This window comes from Marmota marmota, unplaced genomic scaffold, assembly GCF_001458135.2.
Source record: "Marmota marmota marmota unplaced genomic scaffold, marMar, whole genome shotgun sequence".
Lineage (NCBI taxonomy): Eukaryota > Metazoa > Chordata > Mammalia > Rodentia > Sciuridae > Marmota > Marmota marmota.
In genome coordinates, this window is record NW_025999842.1 from 53,233,556 (window position 1) to 53,247,971 (window position 14,416).

Consider the following 14,416-nt stretch of genomic DNA (forward strand, 5'->3'; position numbering starts at 1 on the left):
CAATAACAAAAAAAGAAATGTCTCCAGACACTGCCAAATGTCCCAGGAGAGACAAAATTGGAAATATTATAGATAATTTTCCTTTTCTTCTCCACTTATTTCTTGTTATTCTAACATATAAACGAACATGTGTATAACATGCATATATTATACATATAAATTTTAGAATATAGAATATACATCTTTTTTTAAAGAGAGAGAGAGAGAATGAATTTGTTAATATTTATTTTTTAGTTTTTGGCGGACACAACATCTTTATTTGTATGTGGTGCTGAGGATCGAACCCAGCGCTGCGCGCATGCCAGGCAAGCGCGCTATGCTTGAGCCACATCCCCAGCCCCTAGAATATACATCTTCAATAATAAAAAATAAAAACTACTATTAAAATACCCACAGCCATAGCATTATTTATTGTAAAACTATAGGCACATGTTTTTGAGCAATCTTTGAAAAAAAATGTAGATGGAAATTTATGGTTGATACAACGTGGGGAACAAAAAGAAAATCAAGAAAAACAATTCTAGGTTAATTTAGCCTAAACTCATCTGCAAGATGTAGGGGTGGTAATGTGTGGGCCAGAAGGAATTTGATTTATGACCCAGGTGCACCCATCCATGATGATCAAGCCCTCTGTTTAATGTTCTCATTAGATTCATCACCCTGGGCAGGCTTGTGCTCTGGGCTGTACGAATAGTTTTTCCTTGCTGTACTGATTTTTTTTTTTGGAGCTGAGCTCAGCCCAGGGCACTAGATCTTTCTCATTTTACAGCCTGAGGTGACAAGCTCACTTTGCTTTCTTTCTACCCTTATGACACTCAGTTTTGTTTCCTAGTTGTTTAGGATTTATAGGGTATGGAAATAGTCACTAAGACATGTTGTCACAAGGAAAATCAATCTGATGTGGAAGGACCATGTAAAGCTCTAGAATTGAGGGGTGCCTAGAGGCAGGATGAGTATACTTGACTTGTCAAAGTCACTGACACTTCAATATCACAGCTACACTTGAACCTCAGGCCTAGAGATGGAATCTTATGAGGTCCCAGAGGCAGTGGAGAGGTCTGGCCACAGAAGACAGGATGCATGACAGCTGTCTACATCTGAGAAGATGTAACCCTTCCCCACAAGAAATATCTATCATGTACTCGAGTTTGAGCATACAGATGTGCCTCAACTAATGATGGAGTTATATTCTGATACACTTGTTATAAATTGAACATATAAGTAAAAAATGCATTTAATAAATTGTGTCAGTCAGCTTCATATCACTATAACAAAATACACAGGCTTCTTATGAAGTAAAGAGAGGTTTATTCTGGCTCACAATTCTGGAGACTTAAGCCCAAGATTGGGTGGATTTGGGTCTCTGGCAGGGATGGTACATCATGATGGGAGTGTATGTGGGACCAGCGTTCCCAATACAAGCCAGGTCCTTCAGGGCACATCCCCAATGAGCTAAGAACCTCCTACCTCCTAACAGTGCCACCCTGTACAACAAGGCTTTAACGTATGGACTTTGGGGGACACTCACCCATGTCATGGTAACCTACACATACAGTGAGGCAGGCCACCACAGCGTCCCTTGTTGCCTCTGGGATCCCATAACTGACTCGCAGCTGTGGCTTGATGCAGAGAGGATCATAACCCATATTGCTAGCCCAGGAAAAGATTAAAATGCAAAATTTGAAGTAAGGTTTCTTCATAATGTGTATGGCTTTTGCACCATGGAAAAGCTGAAAAATCATCAAGTTGAACCATCATTAAGCCAGGGACCACCTGTGTATACATGTATGTTGTAAAGTACTGAAGCAGCAAAATTAGAGAAAAGCTCAGTACTTCTGGCATGCCTAGAATGACAAGAGATGGAAAGGCAACTCAGAATTAGATTCCCTTTTCAAAAGCCAGAAAATGTGGTTTAACCCCTGAGGGATTTGAATCTGAAGGCATAGAGCAGGAAGCAATATACTATAGTACTGTCAGGTCAGAAAAATAAAGAGAGGCAAGGACTGCTTTTGAATCAAAATAGTCTTATGTCTAAATGGCTTCTCTTTCCAGTACAAAGCGTATGATCTGGCAGTGAATAGTGATGATAACAAACGCTTACAGAGCACCTTTATGTGTCAGGCACTGCTGTAAGTGGCTTCTATAGTCTCTTTTCAAAGCAACTCAAAGGAGGTTGTTATTTTTATTTCACAGATGAGGGTATGGAAAGATATAGTAGATGCTCAATAAATATTTTGTCAATGAAATGAACAAGCCAAACTATTATCAATTATTTTTTTTTGCCTTAATAACAACTCATTCTCTTGCACTCCTGAACTTTTTTTATAGTTCATGTTGAAATTTTGCTCTTCAAAACAACAGAATCATTTCTACAAATATAGTTAGAACAGAACACTCTGGTTAATATAATTATGCTGTAAATTAAACCATTAGATCATAAACTGTTTGGATTTGTGGACAATCACAAGACCATGACCCCCCAATCCATCTCTCCTACCAGTGTTGTCTGCCTTTGTTAAAAACATGATGAGGAAATATGGATAGTATCTGTTTTTCTGAAACAGCATCAGTGAATTATGAGTTCATGATTAAAACAAATATATATTAAGGTAGGCCATATGTAATTGCTGTTTACACAGATCTCAAACAACTAAATACCAATAATTTTATATGATTCCACTTTATAAATTCTGTCACATTTTAATGCAGTATGACTGTAGAATTGTCTAAACAATTGGAAAAGGACATGGAGATAGTTACTGGAATTTAACCAGGAAGGTGTTATTTCATGGTACATTTTAGTTCCCACAGTAAATTATGTCAAATGTTAACAAACTCTCCTTTCCAAGTTCATTAAATTATCTTTTCTTATGACCTGTGTTTATTTACTGATTTTAATATTATGCAGACAGAGGATATTCACTCACATATACTCCAAAGAGTCTGCCAGGCACTTGAAAATACTTGACATAAAAGAGTAATATAGTATTCCAGCTTCTGGGACCCCCTGGTTTACAGATTATGTAAATATCTTTTTAACAACACATTTCCAGAAATAAATGTAATAGTCTATTATAAAATGTGGCAATTTTGTTTGGGTTAGTTTTGAGGGACAACAAAAAGCCCCTACTGAATGACTGAAGGGGCATTTTTCTGTTACAAAAGAATAATTATTTATGTTCATGTTCCAGAACTTAGGGTATCTCCTCTTAGGGTAGACAAAAGCAAGTAACATCATGGAGGTTTGTGCTGGATTACTCCCTCTAAGCCTGGATTATTATGAATGAAGAGTGGGTTGGTCTTTAACATGTGACCAATTTACGTACCACTGACCTATTTTTTTTTTTGTATATTTTTCAAGTATCTCATCCTCAAAATAAAAATGTTCTAGAAAGGTAGCATTGTAACATGAATGGCCTTTATGAACTATCTTTATAGCATTACATGCACGTGGTAAATGCCCAGAAGAAAACTGGAGAAGCATGCTTGTTAGAACCTAATACACAAAGTGGCCTCAGTGCACCCTCCTGAATAAGTTCTGCACCCAACATGGGAAACATTCACTGAATGCTCACTCTGCCTAGAGCAGTGGCCAGTCCCTGTACCCCAGGGGCACATGCAATAGACCCACATGTGTGAGCCAGACACCCACAGGAGTCAGGACCAAACAAGTGCAAAGGAGAACAGGAAGAAGAAATAACTCGTTCTTGCTGACCCCGATGAATCTGAATACACTACTTGTAGTCCAGGTTCTTTATTGTTGGGTCCCTCGTTTGTTTGCACTGAGTCATGGTAGGGAAGTCTTGGGTTAGTTTTCCATTTGTACATACAATCCCCATTCCTCCATAAATTGCTTGAGATAGTTTTCATTCTCTTCTGGTGGCTTGCCTGGTGCCTGTTTCTCATAGAGTCTAGACAAAAGGCCCTCCTCTGAGAGTTGGTCAGGCTCATGATGCTCACAGCCCTGGGAGTCCTGGTCAAAGGTAGATAATGAAGGTATACACAGCCTGCCCGTCTGAGGGTCCCAATCCACCAGTGTTGTGGATGGCTCTTCCTCTAGCCCCTCTTCTGAGCCTGTTTGCTGGAGTTCCAGGTGAAGCAAGTCGCTGAGCCGAGGGGTATAGTAACCCAGTAACATTTGTGGGCCCAAGTTGGCCAAAGCTGTTTGTTGCTCAACTAATTTTCCTTGTGTGGACACCAATTCCTGCACACAGAGCTCTTCATCTTCAGGCCCCCTGCAGATGCCAGTTGTTACGTCATACTCATATTCGACAACTGCTTTACCTGTGGCGATTGTTCTGCGGGATGACTCTTGCTGGGTTAGAGAAGTTCCTTTGGTGTTCTCCTCGGAGTCACAGAAACTTTCCATCAAATGGGAAGCATAACCTAGGTGTATGGTCTCCACTTCCTCTGGATGGGGCTCTGGGTCCCCGAGGGACTCAGCATCATTAAGGTTGGATCCGTCCCTACTTCTCTCCAGTAAACTCATATCCTTCTGAGGAATTTTAGAATCATCCAAAAGACTGAGGGTGATAAAGTTAATCATGATTTTTTCAGCAGGCACAAAGAAACTTTTGTCAAATTCATTTCCATAAATCAAAATCTATAAAGAGAGAAGAGAATGATTTTCACCTTTTCACTTTAGAAGAAACATTAAAAACAGCTGTTAACTAGAATTTATAGTGTCATCAGTTTGAAAAACCTACTCTCACCAACTCAGGGAAGTTATGCTCAGAATATACAGAAAAATCTCATTTTCTGGGAGCCAAGAGACCCAAGACACACAAAATATGTACGGAAGGAACTGTCATTTGCAGGTAGGCGTTTACCCAATTTGAGGCACAGGGTGTGGCTGTCCCCTCCTCTAACAGGTTGAGGGATTGCAGGTGAGTTGATGAATTTCTTGAACTTTTTAATTCTGCAAAATTAGAATCTCTGCCTCATTAAAAGTGGTAAAAATTGAGTTTGTATAATTGCTTTGGTATTTATAGTATGCCATGTATTTGCTGATAAGTGGGGGTCTTCTAGGGTGCCATGGCATGTGGAAAGGTATGTTGGATGTAGAACGGATGTAAGAATGTGAGTAGAAATGGTTTTTCTCACTGTCCCTCCCTCCTCGCCATGCATGAATCATGGTAGAATAAGTCCAAAAAGGGAAATTGACCTGCCAGTTTATGGTAGCTAGAGAACTTCTAAATTGTGTCAGGGACGGTCATTTGAGATTAAAATTTTGGTGGGATATGTGGAAGGCATCTGTTACCTATGAAAGCACCGGTTGTTGATAAGTTAGGTTATGACTCTCATTATCACCCCAAGACATGATGTCATTTAACATTAGAAAAAAGGACCTTCAGCCTCATTCTTTTACAAATATTCAGTATTCAAAAAAAAAAATCATCATCAATTCTCCTGTGAATTTTCCTTCCAGGAAAGGTCTTCCCTTAATAAATAACTCTGAAACCTAAATGCCAGCAGAATAGCAGAAAAGTCTACAAATGGAACTACCAGGAACAGGTATTCTTGCTGTGTACACATACGTTTGAACACATCTTTTACTAATTCCCAAGGAAATAAGTTCTAATGTGAAACAAATGCTGCTCAGGCCTTGGGGACCTTTCTGCAGACAGTCTGGGGACATCGGGCTTATTCCTTCTTGCTCCTGCTTGCTTCTCCTGGCCTTCAGTGATCAAGACCTGGCCATATTGCTCCTAAGTGTTTTTCCATTCCATCTTTTAATCAGTAGCTCCACGTCCCACTTTCTTTGTTTTTACTTTTTTCTTCCCTGGACAATTGTCCCAGTCTCCTAGTGGCTTTTCTTATTTTATAATCTTATTTCTTTTAAGGTCATCCTAATATCCAGTTAGATCTAAAAGACAATGATGGCTATGACACTCTTAATTTAAAACCCTGTGGTGATTTCTCTCTGCCAACAGATTAGAGCTCAGGCTCTTTAGAATATCATCCCAATTTCCCCGTTACCAGGCCTGACCCCAGCTCTTCAGTCTAGCCCCTTATCAGGAACCTTATGGTTCAGCAATATGGCGTGGTCTCCCACACATCTGCCCCTTCCCCCCTTTTCCTCTGCTGTCTCTTCTGCCTACAGTAAATGTCCAAACTTCCCCTGCATACGCAAGCTCTGACGTGAGAATTGGCCCCACATGGAGGGTTGGGGGGGCCTCCCTGTACCTCCAGAGTCTCCATGGCCTGATTTCACCTTAACCTTCATGTATTACATTCTAGCCTGATTAGACTGGAAGCTCGAGGAGGACTGGGATCATAACTTAATTTTATCTGTGCATCCAAGGACTTTGTCTAATCCAGTCGTTAAATATAAAATCTTTTCAAAGTGAAGGAATCTTTATTTTTGGTTATGTTCATGAGCTAATCCAGTATAAAAAGTGCTTTTTAACTCATAAACTCTTTAACTTCAAATCCATTCGGCCCTTGGAGGAACTATATCTGTACTAGCGCTTCCATTTCTGTCCTGGAGCATGGTATGCCAAGCACTCACCAGATTTGCTGGGTGCTTCTCTTTGCCAACGTGGATATATCGGTAGATGGAGTAGCCAATCACAGAAAAAAGAAACACGATTACAGATATGGGCAAAACATACCAGAAGATGATTTTAACTTTCAATGCTGATGATGGATCTGTTTATAAAAGAGAGGATGTGGGTAAGGATTGGATAGTTGTGATTTCATATGATGAGAAAACACAGGCCACGTTGAGATGCTTTGAGCAAATCATTTACATTCAGGGACAGACTCAGTTTTCTCACCTCTACATTAAGAAGCTCAAGCTAAATGATACAAAGGGCCTCAGAATTCTCAATCTCCCAACAATAAATGATCAGAAGGAATCATCTAGACTCATATTACATTTTTATAGTAAGGAAATGTTAACATTGACATTAGTGGACACTCTAACACCTTACATCTGGCTCTGAGATTTATGCTGGGTTGCACATTTGTGGGGCAATGTGTCTTACCGCAGGTAACTTACAGCTCTTCAAACCGCATGGCAAAACTCTTGCAAAGATCCCACTTTCCCATGCCACTCATCTGGCTCAATCGTTTCCACTTATTCAGTAGAGGACATGAATGTATGACATGGCCACGTAGGTGTCTAACAGAACCATCTTGCACTTGGTAGGTCAGACTTTCTGGGTAGGGTCAGAGCTTGGGCACGTGTGTGTGGGAAGGTGGCCAAGCAGGAGCTCTGGGAATAGCAGCAACTCCTTCTCAGTGCTATAGGCTTAGGATGAGCAAAAGTCTCAGAGGAATGAAAAACTGGCAAAGAACTTTAAGAAACGCAGCCCTGGCCCACCATTGATCAGACTGTGGGTTGAAAGTTGGGATGGTTATTTTATGCATCAATGTGGCTAGGCCATAGTACCCAGATATGTGGCAAAACATTATCCTAGATATTTCTCTGAAGGCAGTTTTTAGATGAGATTAACATTTTAATTGGTAGATTTTGCACAAATTATCCCTTATAATGTGGATGGGTCTCATCCAATCAGTTGAAGCCCTTAGTTAAAACAAGCAAAACAAAACAAATCAAACCTGATGACCCTGGAAGAAGAGGGAATTCTGTGAGCAGACTGCCTTTGGACACAGACAGCACATCAGCTCTCCCCTGGGTCTCTAGCCTGCCACCTGCCCTACAGATTTTAGACTAGCCAGCATATATAATTGCATGAGTTGACTCCTCAATATCAATCTCTTTCTCTCTTTCTTTTCTTTTATTATCTATTCTATTGTTTTTTTTTTAATTCTGACTAAAACAGATGTAGAAAAAGGACACAAATTTAGCATAAATGGCAAAAGTTCTGAAGTATTCCTTACACAGTAATAAAATCAGTATGAGTGTCACGGGAGCATTCTAGTCTAACATTCTAGAATGTTGGATGCTTTTGATTCCTGGGTCTAAGAGAAAGCAGCAAAGGAACTGTCCAGCTAACTATCCAGTTATAGATGGCAAACAGATGTGTCTTGGAGAGTGAGAGTGTTCAACAATAGCTGGTGGGAAAAGTCCAGTATGGGGTGGAGCTCAGCCTCTTCTACTCTGCCCAGTTCCAGAAGAGCATGCTTATCTTCAGATCCCACACAGTAACATGCCAAGGCTGTGATGCAGTTGGTACATGTGTCCGAATAACACCGGTTCCCGCTTTAGGCTGCAGGTCAGCTCTATCTTCTTAATACAACCCCTAGGTCCTTGATGGAGCCTGTCCTAATTAAGAGGAGTCATGACAACAATGACTGAGGGTCTTGTGTACACTAGCACATGTGCCTCAATGAACCTGATCACTTGCATCTGCATTTTAGGGATTGGGAGATTGTGGAGAGCAGAAATATTTTTCAAAGAATTACTCCCAAAGAGGTAATAGTGATTTTTAAGAAAGTGGTGCTTTGGAAAATTATCTCCAGTGATTTAACAGTTGAGATGATGGGGAAGTTCAGAATCAGAAATGCCCCATTATTTTATTCCTTTTTCTACACTGGTGAGAAAGTGGGCTCCATCTGCTCACCGGGAAGTGTTTAATTTAATCTGTGCTTTAGTTGCGTTGGTTCTGCCAACTGAGTAAAATGATTTCCACTGGAAATTCATTCCCACCATTTGGCACTGATCAAGCTGTGAGTAAACACAGCACTTTTTCCAAATACAAAAATGATTTCTTCAATCTGCTTTGTTTTGCTCTTTGCTTGCTGGGCATTTTAGTTTTAATTATAATATTGCAAGGGACTCTTCATTGTAAAGAAAAAGGTATGAGAAATACAGGAATTCAACAATGATGTTTTTCTCTGGATTTCCATATATCTTCACAATAGTCCCCCTTTTTCCTTAGGACAGTTTCATCTTGGATGATGAGAGGGAGGGGGAGAGGAAAGTGGGGGCTCTGGAATCCTATTCATAGCTGGCAATAGAATCAAGGCTTTGGGCAAAGTGTGTTTGTTGGAAGGGAGAAGTGAAGAATTATGCATAAAGAGGCATTCCATGCAGCTTTAGGATTTATTCAGGTTTGAGGTGATGCTCCTGTCAACCTGGGAGCAGAAAGATTAAAGAAATGCCATGCTCAGAACACCAAATCTACTAATAGGAGCAAATGCCTTCAACCAGAGCTCCTCAGCAGACCCACTCAGAAAATGTGAGAAAGAGACAAAGGAGAGAGAGAAGCCAACTCTAACACCAGGGGAGTAATTACTGATTTGCTGATTCCATCCCCTCGTGCAGCTAAGTGGTATTGGAGCACAACATGAGAAGCCTGTAATTTGAATTCCCAAGGGAGAGCAAGAACAATTCTGTTTTTAAAGAATTTTTCAGGACAGTGCTTTGTTTCTTGCAATAAAATTATCTGATGCTCTTGAAGACTTCTGTTGAACTTCTAAGACTCTTGAACTTCTATTGATCAGAGTGATTATGACTTTAAAGAAGAAAAAGGATGTGTGTGAACATTCTTAAGGTTATTTCCTAAGCAGGAAGCTGTGTGACCAGGGAGGGTTGTTGGCAGTGGACCCTGGATCCTGTGCTTAGAGCTCCTGGAGGTGGTGACAACATTCCTTAACATTGGCAAGCAGTTTAATTCATTTCAGGTGATAGAAGTTTCTGTCTTTGCCTCAACCTGCTTTTCTTAGGCATGGATTCGTCAGCATCTTGTCTAAACTCAAATCAAGAAAACCTGATAATTTATCATCTCCAATTAATTTGCAGAACAAAGTCTTCTAGTTGTTAGTTAGGATTAATGATTATTATCACCTGGAACCAGTTAATAAATATCTTAGTCATAAGAGCTTAAAATAGCAGTCAGCCGTCCCATTTTGCCCACAGTTGTGCATGCATCCCTTCTTCCCATGTCTCCCCTCAGAGTTTTTATTTGGTGGCTCTTACCTTCCCTAGGCTGGGAAGAGTTTATGATTTGATGTTTCAAAGGCTTTTTAGTCTAACAGTAGCAGTAGAAGAGGAAAGATAACTGCTCTTTTATTCATTACCAAATACTCTGTTTTATTTTTTATTTTTTTGGAAGAACTAGTCAATGTTAGTATCAGGAAAAACTAGATTGTTATTAAGCAACTGGTTTAATTGGAGTCCCATGGATAGTGATTGTGCAACTGGTTATGTGTCTCTTTCTATCTGGTCTGCTGAAAAACTTGGAAACAATTTAAAGATTACTAGTAGCAACCATAAAGATCCTCTTACACTGCTTTTCTAGATTGGCTTCTTTCATGGATCAATTTCTATGAACTTGCCCATTTTTCTTTTTGGTTTGTTTACCTTTAATTTATATTACCTTATTCTAGTATATATACTTTAAATCACTATCAATCCTTTCTAGAACAAAAAGTAATTAAATAAAGGACAAAGTGAAATGTAACCTTATTTCATTTTGTATTAGAATTAGTGAACATAAAATAAACTAAACATAAATAAATAAATAAATATAAAATAAAATAATAAAAAGGTTTTTTTAAAAAAGAATCTTGTTTAAACTGCTATACTTCCTTCTAGCCTTATCAGATTTCCTTCCTCAAATTAGCTGAGATTTTTTTTTGAAGCTTACCTTCCAAAGTACTGACACACTGCTTCTGAGAAGGTCGCATGTGGCGAGGGGGCCCTGGGACAAAGGATTCCACGTGGACACAGTATAGAGTGTTAGGCTCCAACCAGCTGAGCACCAGCGTGTGGTTGGTGACACACTGGGACCACTAGGACAGGGAATTGCAAACAGCAGTTAAAGTCAACTCCAGAAGGAAATAGAAGACTGAGCTGTCATTTGACCCATGAGTATCACTACAAGTTTTTACTTTTTCAGGAAGAATTTAAAAATATCCTTTTATTTATTTATTTATTCGTTTGTTTGTTTATTTATTTATAGCTCAGCAAAGCATGGACCAATTCTAGGAACAATTCTAAGTAATAACATAGGGCTGTGGATTTCTTACTCAACTCTGTCCTGTGTTCTTGCTGACTTTTTTTTTTTTTTAATCCTTAGAGTGACTGACAGGTGACATGCAAGCAAAGGCTCTTCATCAAGGGAAGCACACAATTGCTCTATACTCCAACAATAGCATCAGGCACTGTTAATAGAGCTTCTAGGAGGAACATCTTAGTTCAGCTCTGTAAATTTTCTACAAATGAGCTTCAGTTGTCTCTCGTATCACACATCTTTTTCTTTTTGGTACTGGGGATTGAACCCAGGGGCGCTTAACTACTAAGCCACATCCTCAGCCCTTTTTATATTTTATTTAGAGACAAGATCTCAGAGTTGCTTATGGCCTTGTTAAATTGCTGAGGCTGGCTTTGAACTTGTGATCCTCCTGCTTTAGGCTCCGGGACATCTCTTCAAGAGCGCGTTTCCCTTATTCTCACACAGAGAGAAAGGATTAGAGCTGCTTGTTCCACTTGAGTGACAGAAAGTGGTACGTGGAGTATGTGCCCCATTCCATTTCAGGCTTACCATTCTTTTTGATTTGGTGTTATACACGGACACGTTGTACTTCAGATTGGAGTATATTTGTTGCATGGTAACTGTTCTGTCTTCTGGATTTCTCTTCCACTTCTCTGGAGCCGTCAGGACAATAGAAATGGACTTTTCGTCAGTGGTCAGGGTAACCTCCGGTGGGCCAATTTGTGCTTAAAGGGGAGTAGGGAGGGCATTATGTAAAAAAAAAATCACCTTATTATTAAAGCTATAATATAATCCTACTTTCATCAAAGACCTAAAATATCTACTATAAATGCCACAAAACATGCTAAGTAGAGCTCCAGGTACACCAGATCTTGAAACAGTCATTTCATATACCTTGACACAAAGTTAAAAGAGCAAATTTGGGGCACTGTATTTACTTAGTTCCAAGGCATAGGGATAAACAGTACTTGATAATGGTAAATAGAACCAAAAGTTTTTGTAACATTGCTGTGACTTAAAAAATGGTGATAAATAATATTAATATGATTCAATAAGTGGAAAAATCAGAGATAACAATTAGAATGATCTCAGAGATCAGTGAACTTTTATCAAAAAGGTCCAGAAAGGACACTTAAGACCCTGTGGGCCATGGGCTTCTGTTGCAACAATTCTACTCTAGCACAAAAGTAGTCATAGATAACTACATAAGCAAATGGTTTGTGTCACACATATTCTTCTTTTGATTTTTTTCCCCAGTTCTGGGGGTTGAGCCCAGGGATACTCTACCATTGAGCCACATCCCGAGTTCTTTTTATTTATTATTTTGAGACAGGGCCTTGCTAAGTTGCAGAGGCTGGCCTTCTACTTGAAATCCTCCTGCCTCATCCTCCCAAGTCACTGGGATTCCAGGTATGGGCTACCTCATCCTGTCTTCTGGATTTCTTTAGATTTTTAAAAACTATTGAAAAATATAAGCACCATTCTTAGCACCGGGAGAAGAATAGAAAGAAGGAGCTGGATCTGGCCTGAGGGCTGTAGTTTGCCAACCTCTGATTTGCAGAGCACTGGGAATGGCACCAGCTCTGGGAGCCTCTGGAGACCTTGCAGGATTCATCATGGTGGCCCCATGTTAGTTCTTCACGGCTGAGTCAGCCACAGATCACAAGAAAGCAAACTATAAAAGCAAATACCAAGAAGATGTTGCCTTCATTCTGAGTCACACCTTGAAGTGACATCACCACACTACCAAGTTTATGACAAGGAGAGACTTAGTTGAGTGATCAGAACAAAAAGGACAATCTCCTTGATTGCATTAATTTACAACATTAAAAAGAATCTGTTGGCCAGGCGCAGTGGTGCATGCCTGTAATCCCAGCAGCTCAAGAATCTGAGGCAGGAGGATGGAGAATTCAAAGCCAGCCTCAGTAAAGGCAAGGCACTAAGCAACTCAGGAAGACCCTGTCTCTAAATAAAATATTAAAGAGTGTTGGGGAAGTGACTCAGTGGTTGAGTGCCCCTGAGTTTAATCCCTGGTTCAAAGAGAAATAAAAAATTTGTTGGTTGTTTCTCAAATTTTATAGCTTCCACCAAATGAAAAAACAAAATCAAATTCAATATTATTAGCACCTGCCTTAATTTTGGTTTGGCAAGGTAAGTACCTTGGCCTGGTCACTCAACCTGCTGGGGCAGAATAGGACCAAGCAGAGCCCTTTTCTCTGTGGTAAGATTGTCTATGGGGCTGAGAAGTCAAACCAGGAGGGCAGAATAATGGGATATTAATGCATGTTTGACCAATGATTGCATTACTTACTTTCTAAAAAAGGATAGAATCGTCCAGTTTCAGTCCATTTAGAACAATTTGTTTCCCAAATGGCCTTAACTTTGGCATAATATTGGTGTTCATAGTCAGAAGTTTCAGCGGAAAGATCACAGTAGGTTCTATTGATATTTCTACATTCGGATTTATTCAGCCATTTCTTTTGCCCATATCTGCTAAGAGGGAAACTATGAATTAATAATGAGGTACCCTCTATGTTTTACAATTACAAAAGGAAAAAAAAAAAGAACAGCCATTATATAAAATTGAATGGAAGACCTTCTCTTCAGATAAACAAAAGTGCCTGTCATTGAGATAAAAAAGAATCCACTTTTGCTGCTGGCAATTGTTTCATTAGCTGTCAGGAACATGAGTCAGAGTTTCTGTAATCACCTTTCTTTTCTGTGAATTATAATGTGGATAGTACATTTTGAAAGCATGTATTTTATTTTTATTCTTCACCTACAGTAAAACTTACATATTATGTGATCAATTCTTCTAGTTATTATCTAAGGTTTTAGTCCACTCTGTAGATGAGGTCAGTTTGATGGGTTATTCTAAGAAAAGTTAGTCATTTTTTTTTTCTTGGAAGAAAAATTACCATGAGGAAGATTGCGGCGAGGGGAGTGCATTACCCCCGTGTGCTGCTTCACTGTGTGGGAGTATGACAAGTCAGGACGGCTAAAGGATATCTTGTTAGGAATTTCCAGCAATAGTGGGGTGCTCCGGAACCTGGAGGAAGGATTTCCATCGCACGAGGATCGGCTACGGGGACTCAAACGCGAGAGGTTTGTCGCACGGAGGGTAACTGCTTATTCAGCAAATCGCCCCGCGGCGAAAGTCTGCAGTGTGCGCTGGGATAGAGACGCAGGGTTACAGCGCTGCAGTTTCTGCCAGCCGCGCAAACACCGTACTCAGGGCTGAATTCTGGGTTCCAGACAGGGGAAGGAAGCGGTCCTTCTCGGTTCTACACACCGGTCAGTCCACAGAGGAGGCCAGCAGCCACCATCTTGGTAAACTGACGTCACGTCCCCTGTTTTCGACTGACCGCAACTCATTCAGCCATAGATCAGGTAATTCCAGGCTACAATTCGCCTGTGGCTTGCAAACAGATTGCTAGGGTTCTGCGCCTGGGTGCTTCTAAGAACCTGAGCCTATCGGAGCGAACGCCGAGCGCGGGGCGCCCGAGTTC

The 14,416-nt window shown here is 40.1% G+C and overlaps 1 protein-coding gene across 1 annotated transcript in view; it reads right to left on the reverse strand.

The window, feature by feature from the left end:
• Nucleotides 1-345: 345 nt before the first annotated feature.
• Nucleotides 346-14,416, reverse strand: part of Il20ra (interleukin 20 receptor subunit alpha) — a 43,391-nt gene continuing 29,320 nt past the window's right edge. The window contains exons 3-7 of the mRNA XM_015498690.2: nt 13,219-13,397; nt 11,457-11,632; nt 10,560-10,704; nt 6,512-6,651; nt 346-4,603 (exon numbers count right to left, since the gene is read on the reverse strand). Of these exons, the coding sequence (XP_015354176.2) occupies nt 3,809-4,603; nt 6,512-6,651; nt 10,560-10,704; nt 11,457-11,632; nt 13,219-13,397 (1,435 nt within the window). The 3' untranslated portion in view covers nt 346-3,808. The remainder of the gene's footprint in view (nt 4,604-6,511; nt 6,652-10,559; nt 10,705-11,456; nt 11,633-13,218; nt 13,398-14,416) is intronic.